This window comes from Camelus bactrianus, chromosome 6 (genome assembly GCF_048773025.1).
Source record: "Camelus bactrianus isolate YW-2024 breed Bactrian camel chromosome 6, ASM4877302v1, whole genome shotgun sequence".
NCBI lineage: Eukaryota > Metazoa > Chordata > Mammalia > Artiodactyla > Camelidae > Camelus > Camelus bactrianus.
The window spans coordinates 86,121,666-86,144,507 of NC_133544.1; the positions used below are offsets into that span (position 1 = coordinate 86,121,666).

At 33.5% G+C, this 22,842-nt stretch overlaps 1 protein-coding gene across 4 annotated transcripts in view; it reads left to right on the forward strand.

The window, feature by feature from the left end:
- MINDY2 (MINDY lysine 48 deubiquitinase 2) overlaps positions 1–22,842 on the forward strand; it is a 67,229-nt gene that overhangs the window by 16,554 nt on the left and 27,833 nt on the right. For 2 of the 4 annotated variants that reach the window (XR_012507695.1, XM_045506243.2), the window contains exons 3-7: positions 11,461–11,525; positions 12,736–12,894; positions 14,850–14,884; positions 16,155–16,218; positions 20,371–20,473. Coding sequence is in view for 3 of the 4 variants with exons in the window: in XM_045506243.2 (XP_045362199.2) it covers positions 11,461–11,525; positions 12,736–12,894; positions 14,850–14,884; positions 16,155–16,218; positions 20,371–20,473 (426 nt within the window). In the remaining variant the exon portion in view is untranslated. The remainder of the gene's footprint in view (positions 1–11,460; positions 11,526–12,735; positions 12,895–14,849; positions 14,885–16,154; positions 16,219–20,370; positions 20,474–22,842) is intronic. The other 2 variants (XM_074366208.1, XM_074366209.1) reach the window with 2 other exon arrangements.

A 22,842-nucleotide genomic window follows, 5' to 3' on the forward strand; every position in this document is an offset into this window, starting at 1 on the left:
AATTGCATTCTGAAAAAAGCTTCTCATTTCAAAACAGACCAGTAATGCACAGTTTGCAGACCAGCTGCATTGAGTAGAACTTGTTTACAGAGCAGGTAGTTATATATTACCCTGAAGTCTTTTACAATTTAGCAAATAAAAATTTTTATGTTCATACTGTTACCAAATAGGAAATCTTAATCCATATTTACAGCTTTTTTAGTAATTTAATTTTTATTTTTAAAAATCTTGTTAGTTGTTTAGTTTGTCTATGCCATTCCAGACAACTAGCTAACTGATTTTTCGTGAGATGTAGGCTTAGTGAAGTAATCAAGATAGCATCTTTTGGAAGACCTTTTTCTTTATGTAACTAATGTCATATAATCCCATTTACCAGCCAAGGAACTTCATAGTTAATTGTTGATTACTTTGAATACCTAGCTATCTGGAAGTAGAATGTCTGTTTATACTTTTTTTTAGCTTAGCTTGGAGATTCTTAAACCTTGTGGTTTCTGAATTACATTTCATGGAGAAGGCTGAAATATGCTTGGTGCTTTTGAGGAACAGCCAGTATGACTGCCAAGGACTATGCAAAGGGAAGGGATTAGGATATGAGATTAGAGAGGTCATAGGGTAATGTCACATAGGGCCCTAGGCTATTATAGCAACTTTGACTTTTGCTGTGAGTGATCTGGGAAGCCATTAAAGGATTTTGAACAGAGGATTGACATGATCTGACTTTGAGTTTAACTAGAATTCTCTGGCTGTTATGTTGAAAATAGAAGTTGGTTGGTGGTAGAGACAGAAGCAGGGAGATCAGTCAGGAAGCTGTTACACTGGCAAAAGATGGTGGTGTCTTCAAACAGGGTAGTAGAAGTGGAGATTATAAAATGTGGTCATATTCTGGATACAGGGCTGACAGAATTTGCTGATCAGTTGAATTGGAGTGTGAGTGAAGTCAAGGGTTAGTTACCCTGTAGTTTTTGGTTTGAACAACCAGAAGGTTAGAGTTAACATCAATTGAAACAGGGGAAAAAATGGAAGGAACATGTATAGGGAGGAACATCAGGAGTTTGGTTTTGAGATGTTTATTGACATCCAAGTGAAGATATCAGGGAGGCAGTGGGATGTAGAGTTCAGGGAAGTGTAGGTCAGTGCTGTGCAATAAAACTTTCTGTGTTGATGGGTACGTTCTTTATCTGTGCTGTCCAGTTTCATAGCCCCTAGCCACATGTGGCTCGTGAGCTCTTAAAGTGTAGCTAATGTGACTAAGGAGCTGAATATTAAATTTAATTTTAATTAATCTTAATTTATATGGTAACATATTCCTACTGGCTACTGTATTGGACAGTGCACATCTAGCCTGTTAATACACATTTGGGAATAGACAACATATATAAATGGTAGTTAGACTGAGTGAGATCACGAATAGAATAAATGTAGATAGAGAATGGAAGAGATGAGTGGACTGAATCTGGGACATGCTAGTGATTAGAAGCTGAAGAAGAGGAAGAATAGGCATGCTCAGCTATGTTGAAGAAAAACAGGAGACTGATTGCCTAGAATCTAAATGAAGAGTTTCAAAGAAGAGTGAGAGATGAGCTGAATCAGATGCTGCTAATAGGTCTTGCTGGATGAAGACTAAAAAATGACCATTGATTGAGCCATAAGGAGGTAATCGGTAACCTTGACAAGTACATGGGATGAAAACCTGACTGGAATGGGCACAAGAGAAAATTAGAAGCCCTCATACGTAACCAGTAGGAATGTGACATAATGCAGCCACTGTGGGAAATGGTTTGTCACTTCCTTAAAAAGGTAAATATAGAATTACCATATGAACCTACAGTTTCACTCAAGAGAAGTAAAAATACATGTCCATACAAAAACTTGTACTGAAATACTCATAGCAACATTATTCATAATAGCCAAAAAATGGAAACAGCCTAGATATCCATGACTTTATGAATGGATAAACAAATGTGCTATATCCATACACTGAATCATTATTCTGCCTTAAAAAGGAGTGTGCTGATAAATGCTATAGTATGGATAAACTTTAAAGACATGCTAAGTCAAAGAAGCCAAGTCACAGAAGACCACATATTCTATGATTTCATTTATATGAAGTGTCCAGAATAGGCAAATTTATACAGACAGAAAGTAGATTAGTGGTTGCTTAGAACTGGGGGAGATAGGAGGGAAATAGAGATTGACTGCTAATAGGTATAGAATTTCTTTTAGTTGGAGGGACAAAAGTGTTTTAAAATTAGATCATGTTAATTTCACAATCCTGACAAGAGTACTTTAGAGGAATAGAAGAATTAGTCTTGGGTAGTACAGATAGTTCATCCTTAGCAATAGGAGGAAAGATAGAATGTATTAAAAATAGATGCAGGTAAGTGGGTAGATGTGGTTGTGATAGCTTGTGGAAGGTCTTTTGAGTGTTTTTCTTTTTTTTTCTCAATGAAATGGGAAACCAGTTCATCAGCTGAGAGTGAGGTTGAAGGAGGAGTTGTTGAAGATGAGAAGGGAGATACAAAATAGTTGCCTAGTTGAGTGGGAGAGTGAATAGGGAGATGCTGGATAATTAGTATTATTACCCATGAGGTTAGTGAGACCAGCCAGCATGGGTGGTATGATTCCTCCAGTTGTGTTCAGCTGCATGAGTATAGGTCTGAATAGCAGGATTTAACCAGAGTTGGGTTTTGCCAAGTGAGTATGTTGAAGAGTCTAGGAAATTGAAGATATGTGTAGAGAGTGATTATAATGCTGAGCCGTAGAATTTAAGTTGCATTAAGAGACCATAAGGATATAAATATGTTGAAGGAAAATGTGATTGGATTAATGGATTGTAGGCCCTGACAGACTTGAAGAATTTTTGGCACCTGGTAATAACAAACACATGTGACCATAAGATCTGAGATAAGGTAAAATGTAAGATTTTTGTTGGAGAAGAGGCCAAGAAACAAAGGCCAGGGTATTAGATGGGTTATCTCTATGAGTATTGAAATTACTGAAATTTATGGCAGGGTTTGTGTCAGAAAGAGAGTGAGTTGGGAATGAGGGGATTCAATGAGAACTTTCAGTACCAGTGAGAAGTTGGTAGAGTACTATAGTCAGGTGGGTGGATAATGGGTAGTTTTATATGATGGCCCGGGTATTAAAACTAGGTATTTTAGGGAGGAGAGGGAGAAAGAGTGACAATAAGGAGCAATAGATATCTGATCTACCTCCAGGCTCACTGGTAAAGAAGAGAAAAGAGCTTTCGCTAGAGAGGGTAGGAGTGTCATCAAAGGAGAACCAAATTTCATTTAGGCAAGAAGGTGAAGGATACATTAAGAAAAGAAAATACTTAGAAAATTTTGTTGTTGAAAGACCATGAGTTCCAGGGGCACTGAAATTCAAGATAAGAATTTAGGAGTCATTCATATAAAAATAGTATTTAAATCTGTGGAAATAGATGAGATCATTAAGAGAGAAAGTATAAAGAGAGCAGAAGTGGGTCCAGGATTGTCCCCTGAAATTTCCCAGCATGCCAAGATTTGGGTAAAGCAGTGTTTCTCAACTATTTTTTTCATTATTGTCCCCCTAAAGAGCATTTGTAGACATTTTTGTCCTAATCACTCACTCCAGGAAATTTTAATACTGCAGGTATATTGTTTGTCTCTTCATGTACTGTGACCCTTTGAAGACCACAAACCATTATAATATCTAAGAAACTTTTCCCCCACATTCCAAGAAGCATTGTTTGCTCCACCCCCTGCTGAAAAGCATGGGTCAGAGGATAGAGAAGTGAGGGAAGGAGTAATCATTAAGATAGGAGAAAAGCAAGAAGAGGGTGATATAGAGAAGCCAAGAGAAGGAGAGTGTTAGAAGGGAAAAGAAGGGGTATTGAATACTGGAGAATACTTTCCACATGATTTGACATCATGGAGGTTATTGTGACCTTCACAGAAACAGTGTCAGTACACTGATGGGCTGGAAATGGAGTGGTGAGTTGAAGAGCATCTAAGAGGTGAGTAAATGAAGACTCAAGTGCAAATAGCTTTGAGAAGTTTGTCTGTAGATGGGTATGAGAAGTGGGTGAAGGCTTAATGGGGAACATGAGACTTGTTCTCAGTTTTGTAATATGGTTAGAATCTAAACCCTTATAAAGAAGCAGGAAGAATGTTTTGGTAGGTGGAAACTATTTTAAGCTCAAGCTTGAGGTGAAAATATGTAAGACATATTTGGAAAAATGGTGAAGGAGTACAATTTGACTGTGGTTGGTAACTCTGTATGTTACACTGTTCTACGAATGGAGATTAGATTAGCAGGTTGCAGCTAAACTTGGGAACTAGGCAGGGGAGTTTGGGTTCACCATAGTAGGCCACTTAATTTATCTTAGTTTCGTTAAGTAGAGTAAATAACATGTTAAATACAGTTTTTAGGATGGTCTGATTGAGACCAAGTAGGAAATAGTAGTTCAGATGTAGTCAAATATTGACAGATTTTTGAATGCCTACTATAAATAGAAAATGTATATTTTTGAGCCCAGTTTCCTATTCGTTTCTTCCATATCCAACCACTGTCTGCCCTACTTTTTTTTTTAACATTTTTTATTGATTTATCATCATTTTACTGCCCTACTTTTTTTGTTCTCATATCGTGACCATAATAATCTAAACCTGCACTGTCCAGTATAGTAGTCACTAGCCACATGTGGATATCGAGAACTTGAAATATTGCCAGAGTGACTTGAAGTGTAAAATATACACTGGATTTCAAAGATTTAGCACACACACAAAAAGAATATAAAATATCAGTAATTGTTTATAATGATTCTGTTTTGAAATTATAGTGTTTATAATATACTAGGCTAAATAAAATATGTTGTTAAAATTAATCTCACTTCTTTCTTTTTACTTTTTTTAATGTGGCTACTAAAAATTTAAAGTTACATATGGACTTGCATTTGTGGTTTGCATTATATTTCTACTGGACAGTGCTAACCTAAATTGTGCCACCACTCCACAGCTTCTGATTTCACTCTGGCTCTGCTCTCTGTGCTGTCGTAGGCTGATGCCACTTACCTATCCTCCTCCCTGCTAGTCAATGCCGTCACTCTACTTGTCTTTGTCTACACTACCCGGTGAGAAAATGAGCTCATTTGCTGTTAGTTTCCCTAACCAAAGAACACACAGTGGGAAAGACCCATGAGTATAGGCAGAGGGCATAGGAATGGAGGTACTAATAGTAGAAAAGGGTAAGATTGGAGTGGAAATAAAAGCATCATCAATTGTAATACCTCATTTTACAGATGACATAAGCTCAGAAGGGTGAAATAGTGTGCTGTCTCCATCTGGGCACCTAATATGATTTTTTAAATGCTGAAAGGCTAGTATTCTCAAAAGTATATCCCTTTTCCCATTCCACCCTTCAAAAGTATTTTTAATATATTTTAAATTCCTACTACTTGTCTTTTTCTCCGCCCCCCCCCCCTTTTTATTATCCAGCAAATATTTACTTATCATGTACTGTGGATAACTTATTTGAAGGTGTCAACAATACAGTCAGTGTGACTATATAAGTGTACTCTACTATGAAAATGTTAACATGATATTTTTCTTGGAAAAAAAGTAACTTGGTATGTTACATTTATCTGTTAGCTGGAGAAGTCCTGAGAAAATAGGACACACAATAGAGAATTTTTTTATTTATAGGAAAAAAGAAAAATTGATGAAGAATATCTCGATCTGGGGTACCTAAAGAGGTTTGAAAGTCCTGAATGAGGGTTTAGGGACTAACTACTAGGGACACATAAAAGTTATATGATCCCAGTGGGAGGTGGGGGAGAAGTGAGCAAGAGTGATGTGAGGAAAGAGATTCTGAAAACACTCCCTCACCAAAAGTGAACTTTATTCAAGGCCAATCCTGCCAGAACAAATTGTTTAATTTTCTAAGCTATTTGGATTCTCTCCTCTTGAGATTACTCCAGTTCTCTGGAGGAACCAGAGATATTTTTGCATTAATAAGCAAACACTAGAAGAAAGATTGTAAACGACTGTAAAATTAATTGCTTCCCTAGTACCTAGCTGAGGAACCACAGGAAATGGGAATTTCGACTGGCAAAGGTTAGAGGAGGAGTGAACTTTAATTTGGAAATTTCTGTTACTAGAGCATTATAGCAGGGCCAAACTTGGACATGGCTTGTTGGAGGACTCTGGCGTAGAGAAAGGAACATGGCAAGCTAGGATACCTAAGAAGCACTAGGAGGTCTCATAAATAAGGTGAGGAAGAAGTGCAGGTGGAAAGCAGAAAATGGGTAGGAAGATGAAGTAAAGAAGCACAGCATAAACTAGAATGTGCAGCATGATTTTAACCATCCAGGCTAGTTTGTATGATGGTGAGACTAGCACTATGTATTACAGTAAGGAAAATAATTATTGAGATGGTGGTACTGTCTGACTTTTCAAAAGATGACTTATTTTTATCTTTTGAAAACAAATACAATAAAAAGAGGTCAGTGTTGAAGCATTTTAATTTTGTTCAGAGTTGACTGTCTTTCCTTTTTTCCAAATGATCACCTAGGGTAGGTTACCTTCTGCCAAGCCCTCTCTTCCGTTTTTGGCTTAATGTAGCTAGCTGCAGGTTTTTGTTTCTTGATTTCTCTTTGTCTAGAATATCCCATTAGGAGCAAAATCTTACGGACTCATTCTTTGAAATTCTTTCCTCTCTCTGTATACTGGTACTTCACAGCATGATTTATTGCCAATTCTTTTGTTTCCTCTCCTCTCCAAATTAGCCTACATACCGTCGATATCTTCCTAAGCACCAATTTCATCCTTCACTTGTCTACTTAAAAGCGTAAAGATCCTATATGATTTTTTCACAAACAGCCAAACCTATTAACATATTATTTATGATTTTCTATAATCTGATCAAGTTTACCCAACCAGCCATATTTCCCACCACCCTGCAACATAATCTTATATATAAACCCTCTTATAATCTGTCCATATGGCATGGTGTTTCCTATGTGTGTTTTTTCCATCACTCATTCTCCCTCAAGGAATCCTTTTTCTCTTACTACCTTGGCAAGTTCTGTCCATTTTTCTGAATCTGATTTAGATACTATCCTCTCCAAAGGATATTTCTAAGTGCTACAGGCTTTATCAATATCTCTTTTCAAAATCATTTGGTACTTAAGGCATTTATAACACTGTACAGTATATTATACTTTATCATTATCTTATTCTGTTTCCTGTATGCTCTTTGCCCAACTGGATTATTAGTTTCTTTAAGGGAAACAGGCATTTCCAAACAGGGTATTTGCTTTAACCTGTTACTAAACACAGAATAGATTCTCAATACTTTTTGATTGAAATAGTGTTGTTGACCAATTTTGATATAAAGGTTAGATAAGCTAGATAAAACAGCATTCTTAAGAGATGATTTATTTAGATACCTAAAACTGAAAGATGCTCCCTTAGAAACTCAAACTCAGTCTTATAAAAAAATCTAATTCTCTATTACAAACTTCCCTAAAAATACAGATAACCATTGCTGCATACGTATCACCCCAAAATTTGGTTGCTTAAAATAATGAACCTTTATTATCTCATGTAGGTCAGGAAGCTGGGTGCAGCTGAGTGATTCTGGCTTAAGCTCTCTCTCTCTCGTGAGGCTGCATTCACTGTGTCAGCTAGGATTGCAGTCTCATCTCCAGCCCAACTCAGGAGGATCTGCTTTCAAGTTTACATGGTTATTGACAGGATTCAGCTCCTCACAGAATGTTGGATTGAGGTCCTCAATTCCTCACTGTGGCCAGAAGCCTCCTTCAGTTCCTTTCCATGCAGGTCTCTCCAAGACAGCTCAGAATACGGCAGCTGGCATTCCTCAGAGTGAACAAATGAGGGAGCACCATGACAAAAGCCACAATATTTTGTATTCTAATTTTGGAAATGATATCTCATTAATTATGTCATTTTATTCACTACAAGTGAGTTCAGTCCACACTCAAGGGAAGGGGGCTATAAAAAGGTATGAACATCAGGAGATAGAGATGATTGAGGTCCATTGAAGAGGCTGCCTCTCTTAACCAGGCTATTCTCTTGTCCAAAGAGCTTTTGTGACATCAGAAAAAGAGGAGTTCTTAACTGGGTCTTTTCCCCAAATTATTCTATTCTTAGCATTTTCTTAGCATTTAAGCTTTTAATCGATGATAGCATGTCTAGGGTCATTTTAATATTGAATTGTATAGTATTCTGCATCCTGACCCTTCTAAAGTGTTAAGAAAGCATATACTACAGTCTGTTATCAGGATAAATGCAGAAATGAAATACTGGATACAAGTATAGCAAATATGCTCGCAATTATTTGAATAAATAATGTATGAAAGTTACTCAAAGCATAGTTTTTGGTTAAATGTATTAAAACCTCAACATATAAATATACAGTGTGCCATGTATGGTAAGGACACAAACATATTTATTAAGAGTGTGTGTGTGTGTGTGTGTATGAATATTATATATATTTCTATGAATCAATTTAATGCTTTTAGGTCTATATATTTCTATGAATCAGTTAATTTAATGCTTTTAGAGTTCCTGTGCCTATGGTGGAATAAAATTATTACTAAATTTTTCTGTCTTAAAGTTCTAATTAAAGCATAAATAATAATATATTGATGTTTATAGGTATTCTTTTATTGTCAGAGTTGGAAAGATTATCAGAATGCTTAATGCAGTCTTTAGAAGTTTATATTGAATTAGAAAATAAAGATTATATTAACAATTTCATCAGCATGTTAGTGATTTGGGAGGCTGGATGAGAAGCTGGTTCCACATATTACTGTTTATATCAAAATAAATTCCAGATAAGTTAAAGATTTAAACATGAAAAAAAGCAAACATAAAATTACATGAAGAATGCATTTGTGAATGTTTGTATATTCTGAAGAGGTGAATAGTTTTCTAAACATAACACCCAACCCAGAAACTATAGTAGGAGAATTGACTATATTAAAATTAAATATTTCTGTATGGTGAAAAATAGGCCAAAAAATGAGGAAAATAAATATTTAGCACACATATAACAGGGAATGTTCTAATTCCTCTAATTGGAAAAGAACTTTTGTAATTCAAGAAAAGAATAATACTTGTATAGGTGAGTAATTCAAAGAAAATGTATATATAGTTAATACATAATTAAAAAGGTAAAACATAGATTAAAAAGGTACTGCATATATTTAAATAGTGTCACATATACTAAAAGTCATATATATATTAAAAAGGTGATCCACAATCGATAAATGCTAGAGAGACTGTGGAAAAAAGGTAACCCTCCTACACTGTTGGTGGAAATGTAGTTTGGTGCCGCCATTATGGAAAACAGTATGGAGATGCCTCAAAAAATTAAAAATAGACTTACCGTATGATCCAGCATTCCCACTCCTGGGCATATATCCGTAGGAAACTCTAATTCAAAAGGATATGTGCACCCCAGTGTTAATAGCAGCACTATATACAATAGCCAAGACATGAAAACAACCTAAATGTCCATCAACAGATGACTAAATAAAGAAGCTATGGTATATTTATACAATGGAATACTACTCAGCCATAAAAAATAATAAAATAATGCCGTTTGCAACAACATTGGTGGACCTGGAGATCGTCATTCTAAGTGAAGTACTCCAGAAAGAGGAAGAAAAATATCATATGATATCACTCATATGTGGAATCTAAAAGAAGAAAAGAGACACAAATGAACTTATTTACAAAACAGAAACAGACTTACATAGATAACAAACTTATGGTTACCGGGGGATAGGTTGTGGGAAGGGATAAATTTGGGAGTTTGAGCTTTGCAAATATTGACAACTGCATATAAAATAGATAAACAAATTTCTTCTGTATAGCACAGGGAACTATATTCAATATCTTGTAGTGATCTATAATGAAAAAGAATATGAAAATGAATATATGTATATATATGTATGACTGAAACATTATGCTGTACACCAGAAATTGACAGTGTAAACTGACTATACTTCAAATAAATAAATAGGTGATACCAATAAAGGTACGTATATAAAAATATATTAATTTTTTGAAGTATAATTGCTTTACAATATTATGTTAGTTTTAGATATACAGCAAGCATAATGTCAGCATTTTTATAGATTATACTTCTCAAAAATTATTACAAGATAATGGCTTTAATTCCAAGGGCTATACAGTATATCCTTGTTGCTTCTCTAATTTATACATAGTAGTTTGTATCTTTTAATTCCATACCCCTGTGTTGCCCCTCTCCCTTCCCTCTCTCCACTGGTAATCTCTCAGATAACAGCTTTTTTTTTTTTTAACATTTTTTATTGAGTTATAGTCATTTTACAATATTGTGTCAAATTACAGTGTAGAGCACAATTTTTCGGTTATACATAAACATACCTATATTCATTGTCACTTTTTTTTTTTTTTTTTTGCTGTGAGCTACCACAAGATCTTGTATACATTTCCCTGTGCTATACAGTATAATCTTGTTTATCTATTCTGCATATGCCTGTCAGTATCTACAAATTTTAAACTCCCAGTCTGTCCCTTCCCACCCTACTCCTCCTTGGCAACCACAAGTTTGTATTCTATGTGTATGAGACTGTTTCTGTTTTGTATTTATGTTTTTCTTTTTTTAGATTCCATATATGAGCAATTTCATATGGTATTTTTCTTTCTCTTTCTGGCTTACTTCACTTCGAATGACATTCTCCAGGGACATCCATGTTGCTGCAAATGGCGTTGTCATTTTTATGGCTGAATAGTATTCCACTGTATAAATATACCACATTTTCTTTATCCAGTCATCTGTTGATGGACATTTAAACTGTTTCCATGTCTTGGCTATTGTAAATAGTGCTGCTGTGAACATTGGGGTGCAGGTGTCATTTCAAAGTAGGGTTCCTTCTGGATATATACCCAGGAGCGGGATTCCTGTGTCATATGGTAAGTCTATTCCTAGTCTTTTGAGGAATCTCCATACTGTTTTCCACAGTGGCTGCACCAAACCCATTCCCACCAACAGTGTAGGAGGGTTCATGATAAGATGTCAGTTTTTTAAAAGCAAGGAAAATTTTGTTTACTTCTAAGAATGGCAGATATTTAGAGGAGTGGTAACACCCATTCTTGGAAAGGTATTGAGGTAATAGTTATATTGTTGATGAAACTTGGTTAAACCTTTTAGAGCTTTATTGCAATGACATGGCAAGATGCTCAAATGTATTGTAAAGGGACAGAAAAAATTCCAAAGCGTTGTAGGATGTACACTGAAAAAAATATGTGAGACAGTAACTAACAATTAACATTGACTTTCTCTGAATAGAACTGGGGAGTCAGTTTTTTATGTCACATATTGCTATAATTTATCATTAAAATCTGTTATCTTTGTAATTAGAAACAAAACATTTTTAAAAGGCAGCTTAACAATTTCTCTTTCCAGGAGATTACATGCTTGATACAAAGCCAAAAGAAATTTCAGAAATTCAACGTTTAAACTATGAGCAGGTAATTGACATAATTTTTGTTATATTAAAATACGTCATTTTAACTTATGGATGTATTCATTGGTCCCTATCAGTGGCTTTTCAGGTATATTTTTTGATTTCTTTATTTTGAACACCCTTTTAAAAGTGTAAAAACCATTCTTAACTCATAGCCATATTTGACTCACAAGCCATATTTTGCTGATCTCTGTTTTATATGAACCTATATATATAGAATGAAATATAGATATCATTCTGCACTTCTATGTAGAATTATAACCTGGTAATTTCCTTGAAAAAATCGACTTTCAAGTGAATTTGTCATTGATTCATCTTTCCTCATTTATTTGTATTTTACAATTAAGTTGTGTTTAGAAAACAGTTCAGCAAATGATGTCTGGTGTGTGGCATTAGGACAAAATCTACTGTTCCATAGTTTCAGTGTGTCCGCATTTCTTTACATGTTCTTTAGAAATACTATCCTATAATATAGGAGGGAACACTGGGTTCAAAATTATTGGAGCTGGAAGAAAGCAAGTAGAGCTTCCATTTTCTTAAGTATTCTTCCTTTGTTTGACAATGGAAGGCAAGAAGAAATCAGATTCTTACAGTGGAAGAAAGTATCAGCCAAGGCAGAAACAGACATCAGTGGAAACTTTGTATTTATTTTCAAAGTAACTTTTTCTACATACCTTCACCAGTATCCAGATGGCAAAAAGAAAACTCATTTCAGTATTGCAAAATTTCTTGAATTTGAATGTTCATATATCTAGTCCTAACACAATCTAAAAGCCATTATTATATTACTGAAAGACATTTCCAGTTTGGGAAAAAAACAAGACCTAATTACTTGCTGTTTATAGGAGAAACACACTATACAGCAAACCTGAGTTAAAAGTAAAGGGTCTAAAATTAGGTTCCTCACCCCTCTCAATCTGTACATCCTATCCTGCTCAACTTTTCTTACTACTACTTGACATGATATTATAATTTATGTATTTGTTTTTCACAGTAGAATGTTAGCTCCATGAGATTAGGAACTTTGTTTTATCCACTATTATATCTTTAGAGCTCAGATTAGTGCCTGGCACATAGTAGGTACTTAATAATACAAATTGAAGGGGTGAATAAATTGGATAATTGGAAAATTTGAAGTAAATGTGCCTGCATTTAAGTACCTTTTTGTTATTGTTTGATTTCCTCGTTTTTACCCTTCCCCTTTCTGTTTTCAGAATATGAGTGATGCTATGGCAGTATTGCACAAACTACAGACAGGCTTGGATGTAAATGTAAAATTCACTGGTGTTCGAGTGTTTGAATATACACCAGAATGCATAGTATTTGATCTTCTTGATATTCCTTTGTACCATGGGTGGTTAGTGGACCCTCAGGTAAGTAGAACATTTTTAAATTAAATGATAAAAATATCGTAAAATTTCACTAATTTGGCAAATTAATCCAGATTTATGTTTTCTGATACTTATATTTTTGTGCTTTTATCTGGAATTAGCCAAAATGTGAGGTTAAGAGTGCAGTCCTCCAGACTGCTAAATCTGCTCAAGACTTCTGACTGTAATTTCATGGAATTGGAGGCTAACTATGAAGTTGAGTTCACATCCTCACCAACACTTGTTATTGTCTATCTTTTTTATTATAGCCATCGTAGTAGGTTTAAAATCATATCTCATTGTGGATTTATTTGCATTTCTCTAATGGCTAGTGCTGTTAAGCATCTCTTTGTGTACTTTTTGTCATTTGTATATCTTCTTTGGAGAAATGTCTGCAGATTTCTTGCCCATTTTTAATTGGGCTATTTGTCTTTTTGTTATTGGGTTCTAAGAGTTCTTTGTATATTATAGGTATATGTCTTACCAGATACATGATATGCTAGTATTTTCTCCCATTCTGTTGATTATCTTTTCACTTTCTTGATGGTGTCCTTTGAAGCACAAAGTTTTTAAATTTTGATGAAGTCCAATTTATCTGGTTTTCTTGGTTGTTACTTATGCTTTTGGTTTCTCCCAAAATAGGCTTTGCCTAACCCAAAGTCACAAAGATCTACTCTTCTATCTTCTTCTAAGGGTTTTATACTTTTAGTGCTTACATTTAGGAGTATGATCCATTTTGAGTTGGTTTGTGTATATGGTTTGAGGAAGGGATCCAGCTTTATTCTTTTGCATGTGGTTATTCAGTTGTCCTAGTCCCATTCTTTGAAAAAATTATTCTTCCCTCCACTGAATTGTCTTGACACTCAGAACAATCTTTGTAAAATAAACCCTCCCCTTTATCCCTGTGCCATACTCCTTTCTTTAAAAGCCTCCAGTGTAATTAAAATAAAGTGCAAAATTTTATCAGAGTTTTTATGATATACTGCATGATCTAGACTCTGCCTTCTGTCCAGCTCCACCTCGCATAATTCTCCCCTTTTTACTACTCTCCAGCAACACTAACTGCCTTTCTGTTTTTCAGACATGTGAAAGTCATTTCTATCTCGGGTTTTTGTACTACCTAATTGCCCACTGTGGAATGCTGTTTTACTAACCAAACACATTGTGCTCCCAGATCTTCCCACTCCTGGTTCCTCAAAGTTCAGGTCTTAGGTCAAAAGTCACTTTATTAGAGAAGCTTTCCCTTGTTTAATTTAGTCACCTTCTTTTCCCCCAGTCATTATCTAGAATTATTATTTATTTATTTACTTGATTGACTATGATCTCCCACTAGAGTATATGTTTTATGACGGTTGGGCTCTTATTTCTCATTGTTTAGAGCAGTGCTTGGCTCATAGTAGTTTCTCAGCATTAACTGATGGAGTGAAGCATTAACTGTAGGAAGGATCATAATAGTAAGGACTTGGTAATGTTTCTTCATCCCTGTCTCTTGATAAAAGCAACTGGTATTCTGAGCAATAAAAAGATGGCTTTCTGTAAGCAGGGCATCTGTATTTTTTTGGCACTCTGACTCTGAAACAATCACTGAAAAGTCTAAACATGTCTAACATTTTATGCATTCAAGATGAGCCATGTTGGATCCTGGCTCATGGCAATGCCAGGTAGCCTAGATTCTTGAGGAGAATGAACTTACGACCTAAGGTCATAGGAGGTTAAGGAACTTAGGAACTTAAACCTGAGTTCTTAAAATTGGACTCGGATTGTCCCTCTGACTATACGTGTAGCTGCAGATTGTCTGGCAAACAGTTGAATTCATATGCTTAAAGAAAAATAATGTACTCTCATGTAAGACAGAGATTGTTCTTCAGACTTTTCTGGTCTACACAGTGATTTTCAAATTCTTGGAAGGCTGTGAGAGCTGTGCTTTTTATCTATTTTACTTACTTGTTTTGTGACAGGAGGATTCTGATGCTGAGAAAGAAAAAAGAACAAGGTAAAAGTTTGAAATCCATAGGTCTCTATGAAATATCTCTCAGAACTGGCTAGTTGTTTGTATTCTGATTATGTGTTCTGCAAATAATTATCTTGCAAGTGAATATCAGCAGTTCTCTGGATGGTGGGCAGGCACCATGATTCAACAACTGAGAAGGTAGTTCTCCATTATTGATAACTAACTCTTTGAGAGCAACATTGGAAACCAGGCAACAGTGGAAATGATACAGTTGATGTACTGAAAAAAGACAAATGCTACCTATTTCCTGTTCCCAGGAAAATTATCTTTCAGTAATGTAGAGAAATAAAGTCATTTTTAAATTAATTAATGTAAAATAGTTTCCTGCCAGTAGACCATCATTAATGGAAATTCTAAACAAGGATTTTGAAAAGAAGGAGAGTGATCCAGATGGAAGTGTGAGTGGAGAGAAAGTAACATGATAAATATGAAAGATTGTTGACTGTATTAAATAATAACATTATCTTTTGGGGTTTAAAAAAAAATATTAGCATATGCAGATAATAATAATATAAGTTGGGAGAAGGTTAAGATATTCTTAGGGCCTAGAATTAATTGTTCAAGAAGAGAATATTAACTGCTGAATTTGAAATGGTAGGGGTAGATGTTATAGTTTCTGTAACTTCTCTGTCTGGTATGGTAGACAAATGTAGTAGACACATTTCAGTTGCTCAGAAGCCACGTGTAGCTAGTGAATATCTTACTGGGCAGCAAAGATTTGGAATATTTCCATTATTACCACCATGATATTGAATAATACTCTTTTGGAATAACCATGGAAAGAATAGAAAACACACTAGATAACTTCTCAATTAGTAGAAAGGGGAAAATTAACCAAAAAGGAGGAAGAAAGGAGAGGTTATGGAATGTTGAACTGATGGGAAGGAGAGAATGGTAGGTTTAATAAATTCAAACATAGAGAATGTCAATAAGACCAAATCTAGTTAAAAGACAGTGATTCTGAGGCTGGATTTAAAAATATATATATATATATATATATATATATATATATATATATATATATATGCTATTTACAAGAGACATATATAAAACAGTATGAAATTAAACAGAAAGATTGCAAATAAAAAGAAAAAAGAGATGCCATACCATTGTTAATCAAAAGAATGCTAGTGTATCCGTAGTAATATGAGAAAGAATAGACTTTAAGTCAAAAAGCATTATTAATGATAGAACGTTTAATTTGCCAAAAAGATATAATCATTTTAAATTTGTATGTGCCTGGAGACACCAGGAAAGTGAATAAACTGATTGACTGTTACTCCTTGGATCCATGGGAACTGTCACAAAGAGTAAAGGTCAGTTTTTGATGATGGAAAACAAAACTTATATGCATTTAATAACATAATATCGAAGTATATAAAGCAACATTTAACAAAATTATAAGAAAAATAGATTGTCCTACTAGAAGATTTTAATATACCTTTCTCTACAAATGATAGAAGTGGAAATGAAAACCTAATGAACATACATTCTTGAAAAAAGTTAATGAACTTTTTATTTTTGAATCATTTCAGATTTACAGGAAAGTTGCTAAGATACTATAGAGGATTCCCATATATTCTTCACCCAGTTTCCCCTAATCTTATATGATCATGGTACATGTGTCAAAACTTAGAAATTTAATATTGGTACATTACTACTAACTATATTACAGCCTTCATTCACATTTCACCAGCTTTTCCACTGATTTTTGTTTTTGTTGTTCTAGAATGCAATCTAGGATATCACATTACATTTAATGTCTTCCTGGTGTCTCCTTGTCTGTGATGTTTTCTCAGTCTTTCCTTGTTTTCTGTGAACCTAACTAATACATTCTTTTTATAAGCTCATGAAATTTACAAAAATTGACCCAATTCTGGGCCATAAAGTAAGTTTCAACAAATTTCTAACGATTTAAAATGTGTGGAGTATAGAATAGTCTCTGATCACAGTGTAATTAAGCTAGAAATCAGTAGAAAAAAACAGTAGAGACTGTTCGGGTCAAAAAATCATAATGAAACTTAAAGTATATTTTAAACTGTACAACTACTAAGTCTGTATCAAAACTTGTAAGATTTAGCTAAAACAATTTTTAAAGGGATTTTTAAAGCCTTGAATCTGTATATTAAGGAATAATAAAAGACTGAAAATTAATGAGCTATATATATCTATCTTAAGAGCAGAAAGTATTAAAGTAGAAATTAAGTATATAATAAAGATTAACAAAGCTAAAATTCTTCAAAAAGGATTTGAAAATGAAATTTTAAAAATATGTTCTTTAATAGCATAAGTTACTAAGAATAAATCTAACAAAAAGATATGCAAGACCTCTATGGGGCCAGTTTTCCTTTGAGAGAAATTAGAGACCTATGTAAATATAGGTCTGTAGATTTTAGATTTCAAGACTGAATTTATAAAGATGTCAGTTCTCTATAAAATGAACTATAGTTTCACTACAACCCCAAACAAAATCCTAGCAGATTTGGGGGTAGTAGTTGTGAAATGTGACTGGTTCGTTCTACAATTTATATGGAAATACAAAGGACTAGGAAGAGAAGCCAAGATATTCTTGAAGCAGAACAAGTAGGGAGAACTTATCTAGACATGAAATATTTTAAGTATTATAATTAAGAATTAGACCAATAACAGAGAATAGAGAGGTCAAAAAGACCATGCATGTATAGACAGAATTAGGCAACTGTAAAGCAATGGGCAAAGGTCAGTCCTTATAATAAACGGTGCTGAGATTATTAACTAGCCAATTCAAATTTTGGATTTGCTGGACAATTAGAAAAGAAATGAAATTGTTGCTCCTGATTCACACCATAAAATTCTGTTTCATGTGCATTGATATTTAATTGTAAAAGATAACACTGTAAAAGTTTGTGAATATGTTTCTGACAACGATAGGAAAGGATTACTGAAACAAGACACAAATGCACTATGAAGAACATTGGCAAACCTGAATACATTAAAATTGAGACTGGTATTTGTCGGAAGAAAACTCAAAAGAGAATAAAGGCAAGCCACAGGGTAGAAACTGATTGCAATTTATATAATGAATTAAGAATTAATATCTAGAAGATATAAAGAGCTCCTACAAATAAGTTTTTTTAAAAATAGACTACCCAGTAAAAAAAAAAAAAAAAAAAAAAAGGAGCAAATGATTTGAACAGGCGCTTCACAAAAATGGATACCCAGATGACTAGTGAACATATGAACTAGTCATCAAAGAAATGCAAATTAAAACCAAAATGAGATACCACTATACACCCGGCAGAATGGCTGGCATTTAAAAGTCTAACAATACTAAATGTTGGAGAAGATGTGCAATATAGTGAATTCTCATTCCCTACTGGTGATAATATAAATTGGCTACCTACTTTAGAAAGCAGTTTGGAGTTATCTGGTAAAGTTGAGGATAAGACTAAGAATTTGATAAGGCATATTCCCTAGAGAAACTCTAGATTTGTGAAACAGAATAAATGTACAAGAATGTTCATAGAAGTATTATTTGTCATAGCCCCAAACTGAAAATAAATAGCCATCAAAAGATGAATTAATAAATATATTATACTGTGGAATGATATAGTACAATGAAAACAAAGAACAGTTGCATACCACTACATACAACTACCTAGCATATTTTATATTTGCTTACTTGCTTTATTGTTTGTCTTTAGAATATAAACTTTATGAAATCATATACCATGTATTTTATTCACTGCTGAGTCTGCAGTTTCTCTAACACATCTTGTACATAGTAGTACATAAAAGGCATCCAAATGAATTAATTGAATGAAATATTAATGTAGAGATCCTGCCCATGAAAATTTGAACTTTTTATTCATTGCTAGTCTATAGAACAATTGATTTTTGTATACTGATCTTGTATTTATTATTCTAGTTGTATTTTTATGGATTCCTTAGGATTGAAAATTCAGTTCTGTGGAAAGAATGAAGTTGAGTCACTAAAGAATATTGCTGTAAACAGTGAAGGTGTTCCAAAAAATAATGAAAATCTAAAGGGATTGTGCCCTGAGACTTCTTCTTAAGGGTCTAAGTTTTCATTTTAAATAAATAAAAACTGGAAGGCATGCTGTTCTGTGTCATTTACATAGAATCATGGCCAAAATATCCACTTTCAAAGAAAAGGCCTTATTTGACTCTGCATCAAAAGATTAACAAGTGGGGGGAAAAAAAAGATTGACAAGTGAATACATTTGTGAGTTTTAAGTTAACATGAAATGTTTAAAATATGTAATAACATTTTCCACAATTCCCTGCTTTTACTTACTCAGTTAACTGATCTTTAGGCAACCATCAGTCCCACTTGCATGGTTAAGGGGCTTTTACTATGCTAGACTTTTGCAGGAACAAAGAAAATAAATTATAGCCTAAAGCAGTTGTTCTCAAACTTTGCTGTGTGGTAGTGGGATGAAAACTTAGACAATTGAGAAACAACTTGAGCTTGCAATTCTTTCAGCTTTTTAAAAAGCTCCCAGTTTGAGAACCACTGTCCTTAGTATTAGTTGTGCAGATCTCTCAATTCTTGTGGTGTTCAAAGATTAGGTGTTTAAGAAGATCATTTGGATGTGGAAAGAAAACATTGTTCCTCTTATTTTTTTATATTATTGTATAAATTTGTATTAATTAATATATTAATTAAGTACATGTAAGTAACTTAAAAATAAATATATTTTAGGGATGAGAGGAGAATCAAAATAAATTCTTTAGACAGTAGAAATCTATTTTTATTCAATACTCAAAGCAAAGTATAATGGAGGGAGAATAGAGATACTCAATTTTATTTTCCGATAGCTTAAAACTTACAAAAAAATTTTTTTAATTAAAGTATACTCTGTTATAATGTATCAATTTCTGCAGCTTAAAACCTTGAATTTACTTTTCTACTGTACCTCCACAAAGATTAAGTAGGAATCTTTCCCTGTTAATATATATTAGCTTTTCTTCAGGAAAATAATGTTAGTTATGTCTACTCATATCTTCACTATACTTTGCTAGAAACTGCATAATAAATAAAATGGGAAAACCCTGTTAATTCCATAAATTAACATCTTTATATTTGCCTTGCTTTAAATGCAAAATATTTATTTTTAATAAAAAAAAGATTTTCTGAATTTTATTTCTGAAGTAGTTGACTTTATTTTAATCACTTAAATGCCTCTTTACAATCTAAGAAATAGAGTTGCATATGATAATCCCATTTTATTATTTTTTGCATAATTGAAATGCAGCTAAGCAATATTTTTCATAATATGTTCTAGTGAGCTATAAACAAAATTAGAAACTATTGGGTGTTGATTTTAGTGCTGATTTTCTTTTTTCATATGTAATATTTTCATATTTAGTATTGTATTAGAATAAAACCCTAAAGAGTGATATAGATTTCTTTGCTATTGTTTTTAATTTTATCATGATTAGTGAGACAGTCATTTGTTTTCTAGATTGATGACATTGTAAAAGCTGTTGGTAACTGCAGCTACAACCAACTAGTGGAGAAGATCATCTCTTGTAAGCAGTCAGACAATAGTGAGCTGGTTAGTGAAGGTGGGTGAGTGCTGCTATTACCTGACTTATTCTTGGCAAAATAACGTCTTATAATTTAATATCTTTTAAATGTCTTAAATAAGACTTCTAAAAAATGAAAGTGATGCTACTTGTGGGAATTAAAAGAAGTAATTATTCATAAAGCTGCCAGTGAAAGGTTTTTCTTAGAACCCTTTCACTTGATTTGTAAAATCAGGCCTGAGTTCTAATAAAAGTCTTTGGAATCACTTGTTATCTTTGCTATGATCAGTTACCCAAGAGTTACTGATAATTACTCTTTTTTAAAAAGGATTATTATTTGGGAGTACTGAGTGAACTTTATAACTCATCCTGAACACTTAAGTTGACTGTGATGTGTATTATAGTACTCAAGTGTTCATTTTAGTAGAGCTCTGCCTTAGATTTCAGTACAGTATAGTACATCAAAGCTCTGTTCTGGGTCAGAGTACTCCTCTGATCATTAATTTCCCTAATCCTTACCTAATTAAGCATCGCTAAATTCATCAACATAGAAGCAGTTTCTTTCTTTCTTTTTTTTTTTTTTTAATTAAAAGCTGTGTTCCAGTCAGTGAAGGGAAGAGCAGATTGGAAACCAGAACGCTATCAGGAGTCATAGCATTTGGGTATAACTTCCCCAACACCAAGTTCACTTTTTTGTTAATATGCACAAATACTGAGGCTGCTATTCTTCTTGGTTTGAAGGGTTAACAAAAGAAAGAGAAATCATGAGAAGCAGGCAATTAGCTTCATTCTGTCTCTGACACACGTTCTTTTAAAAGTTGATTATAGTCACCACATTTAAAAAAAAATAAAGCCAAGTGACTACAAGAGTACATAAAAATGTATAAAAAGATGTGAACATGAATCTCATACTCTGATTAATTAATCAGAGCTGAATTAATTATATCACTCAATTATCCAGAAGTTTTTGTGCAAGAGGCAAGTAGCAAGAAAATACAGTATTTTAGTTAAGGCTCATCCAAGTCTTTTACTTGCAATAAACACAAATATACAGGGATATTGATCATTGATTTGTGACACCTCTTTCTCTACAACCTAAAGCAACAAGAAGTCTTCCCTCAACTAACAAAACTCCACTCACTAGAACTTTACATTTCTTACTCAAGCTCTCTTTACTGTAAATATTCCTAGAAAGCAAGGTATAAAAAATTTCCATCTGTGGATTCCTGCTTTCTTAGTAATTTCCAATATGCTATTCGGTAGTAATAGAGGAAACAACGGGACCCAGAAAGTGTTAACAGATGGAATGATAGCCAATAAACGATATCTGGGTGAATATATTTATAAGGCGTGAAACTGTAGGAAACACTATTAATAGCATTTTTCCCAAGCCAGAGTTCTTCCCAAGCCAGGACTAAGTACCCCAATGAAATGAACAATAACAAAACAGCAGTTCTTTCATTACTTCTCCTTTTTCTCAACCTGGTGTTACAACAATTACTATTATTTCTCTGACATTGATTCCCTGCAATAACAAAAAAACTATAGCTAATTTGTATAGTATTGGTATCTTGAGAAGAACATCTTGGTAAAAGCAAGGAAGGAATCTTCCTCTTTAGTGGTATAAAATTTTCAGGTAGTATGTACCAAAATTGATTAATTACCTGATATATAAATTTTGTAATGGAAATTCTGCTTATTAGATTTCCATATCAAGGAAAATTATATGTGGAATTCAGTACAATTAAAAAGCTAAACTAGTTTTTTGTTTATAAGAAACTACAAATATGTAGTCTATTTGAAATAATTATTCAATCCCAATGGCTACTTTTATAAAGCACTAAGAAATCATATAGGAAATAAAAGGCCACAATGGACATTTTTAGTTATATAATGTAGCAATTAGCTTTTTTCCATTATCTTCATCATATTATCTTAGGTATATTGTTCAAAGAAGTAGTCTACTTTTTTTTTTTCTATTTACCCTACAACTGTAACTTTCCTTCTGAATCAGCAAAATACCCAAAAGTGGTTTATTTCTAATCCTTCTTTATTAAAAATTATCAAACTTAGTTCTTAGATAATAACTACTTTTTTTAATTCAAATATTTCATCTCCATAAGGTGTAGAATACAAGAAATAACTTTTACTGCCATTCTTTTTTGACGAAAAAGAAATATTATTTAGCTAACGGTCAAATAGAATTAGATACTCTTTCAACTTCTTTCAGATAATACTCATTTTCTTTGGATGGCAGTACCTTGTAAGCAAAAGTACAGAAATTTTACATGTACACAGAATACTTACTATTTGCTGCCTCTTCTGGATGTTAGGACTTTTTTGAATCAAGTTGTAACGGCATGGCAGCAAAAAACAACAAGGAGAAAAATAGCACAGTAGCAGTTGCC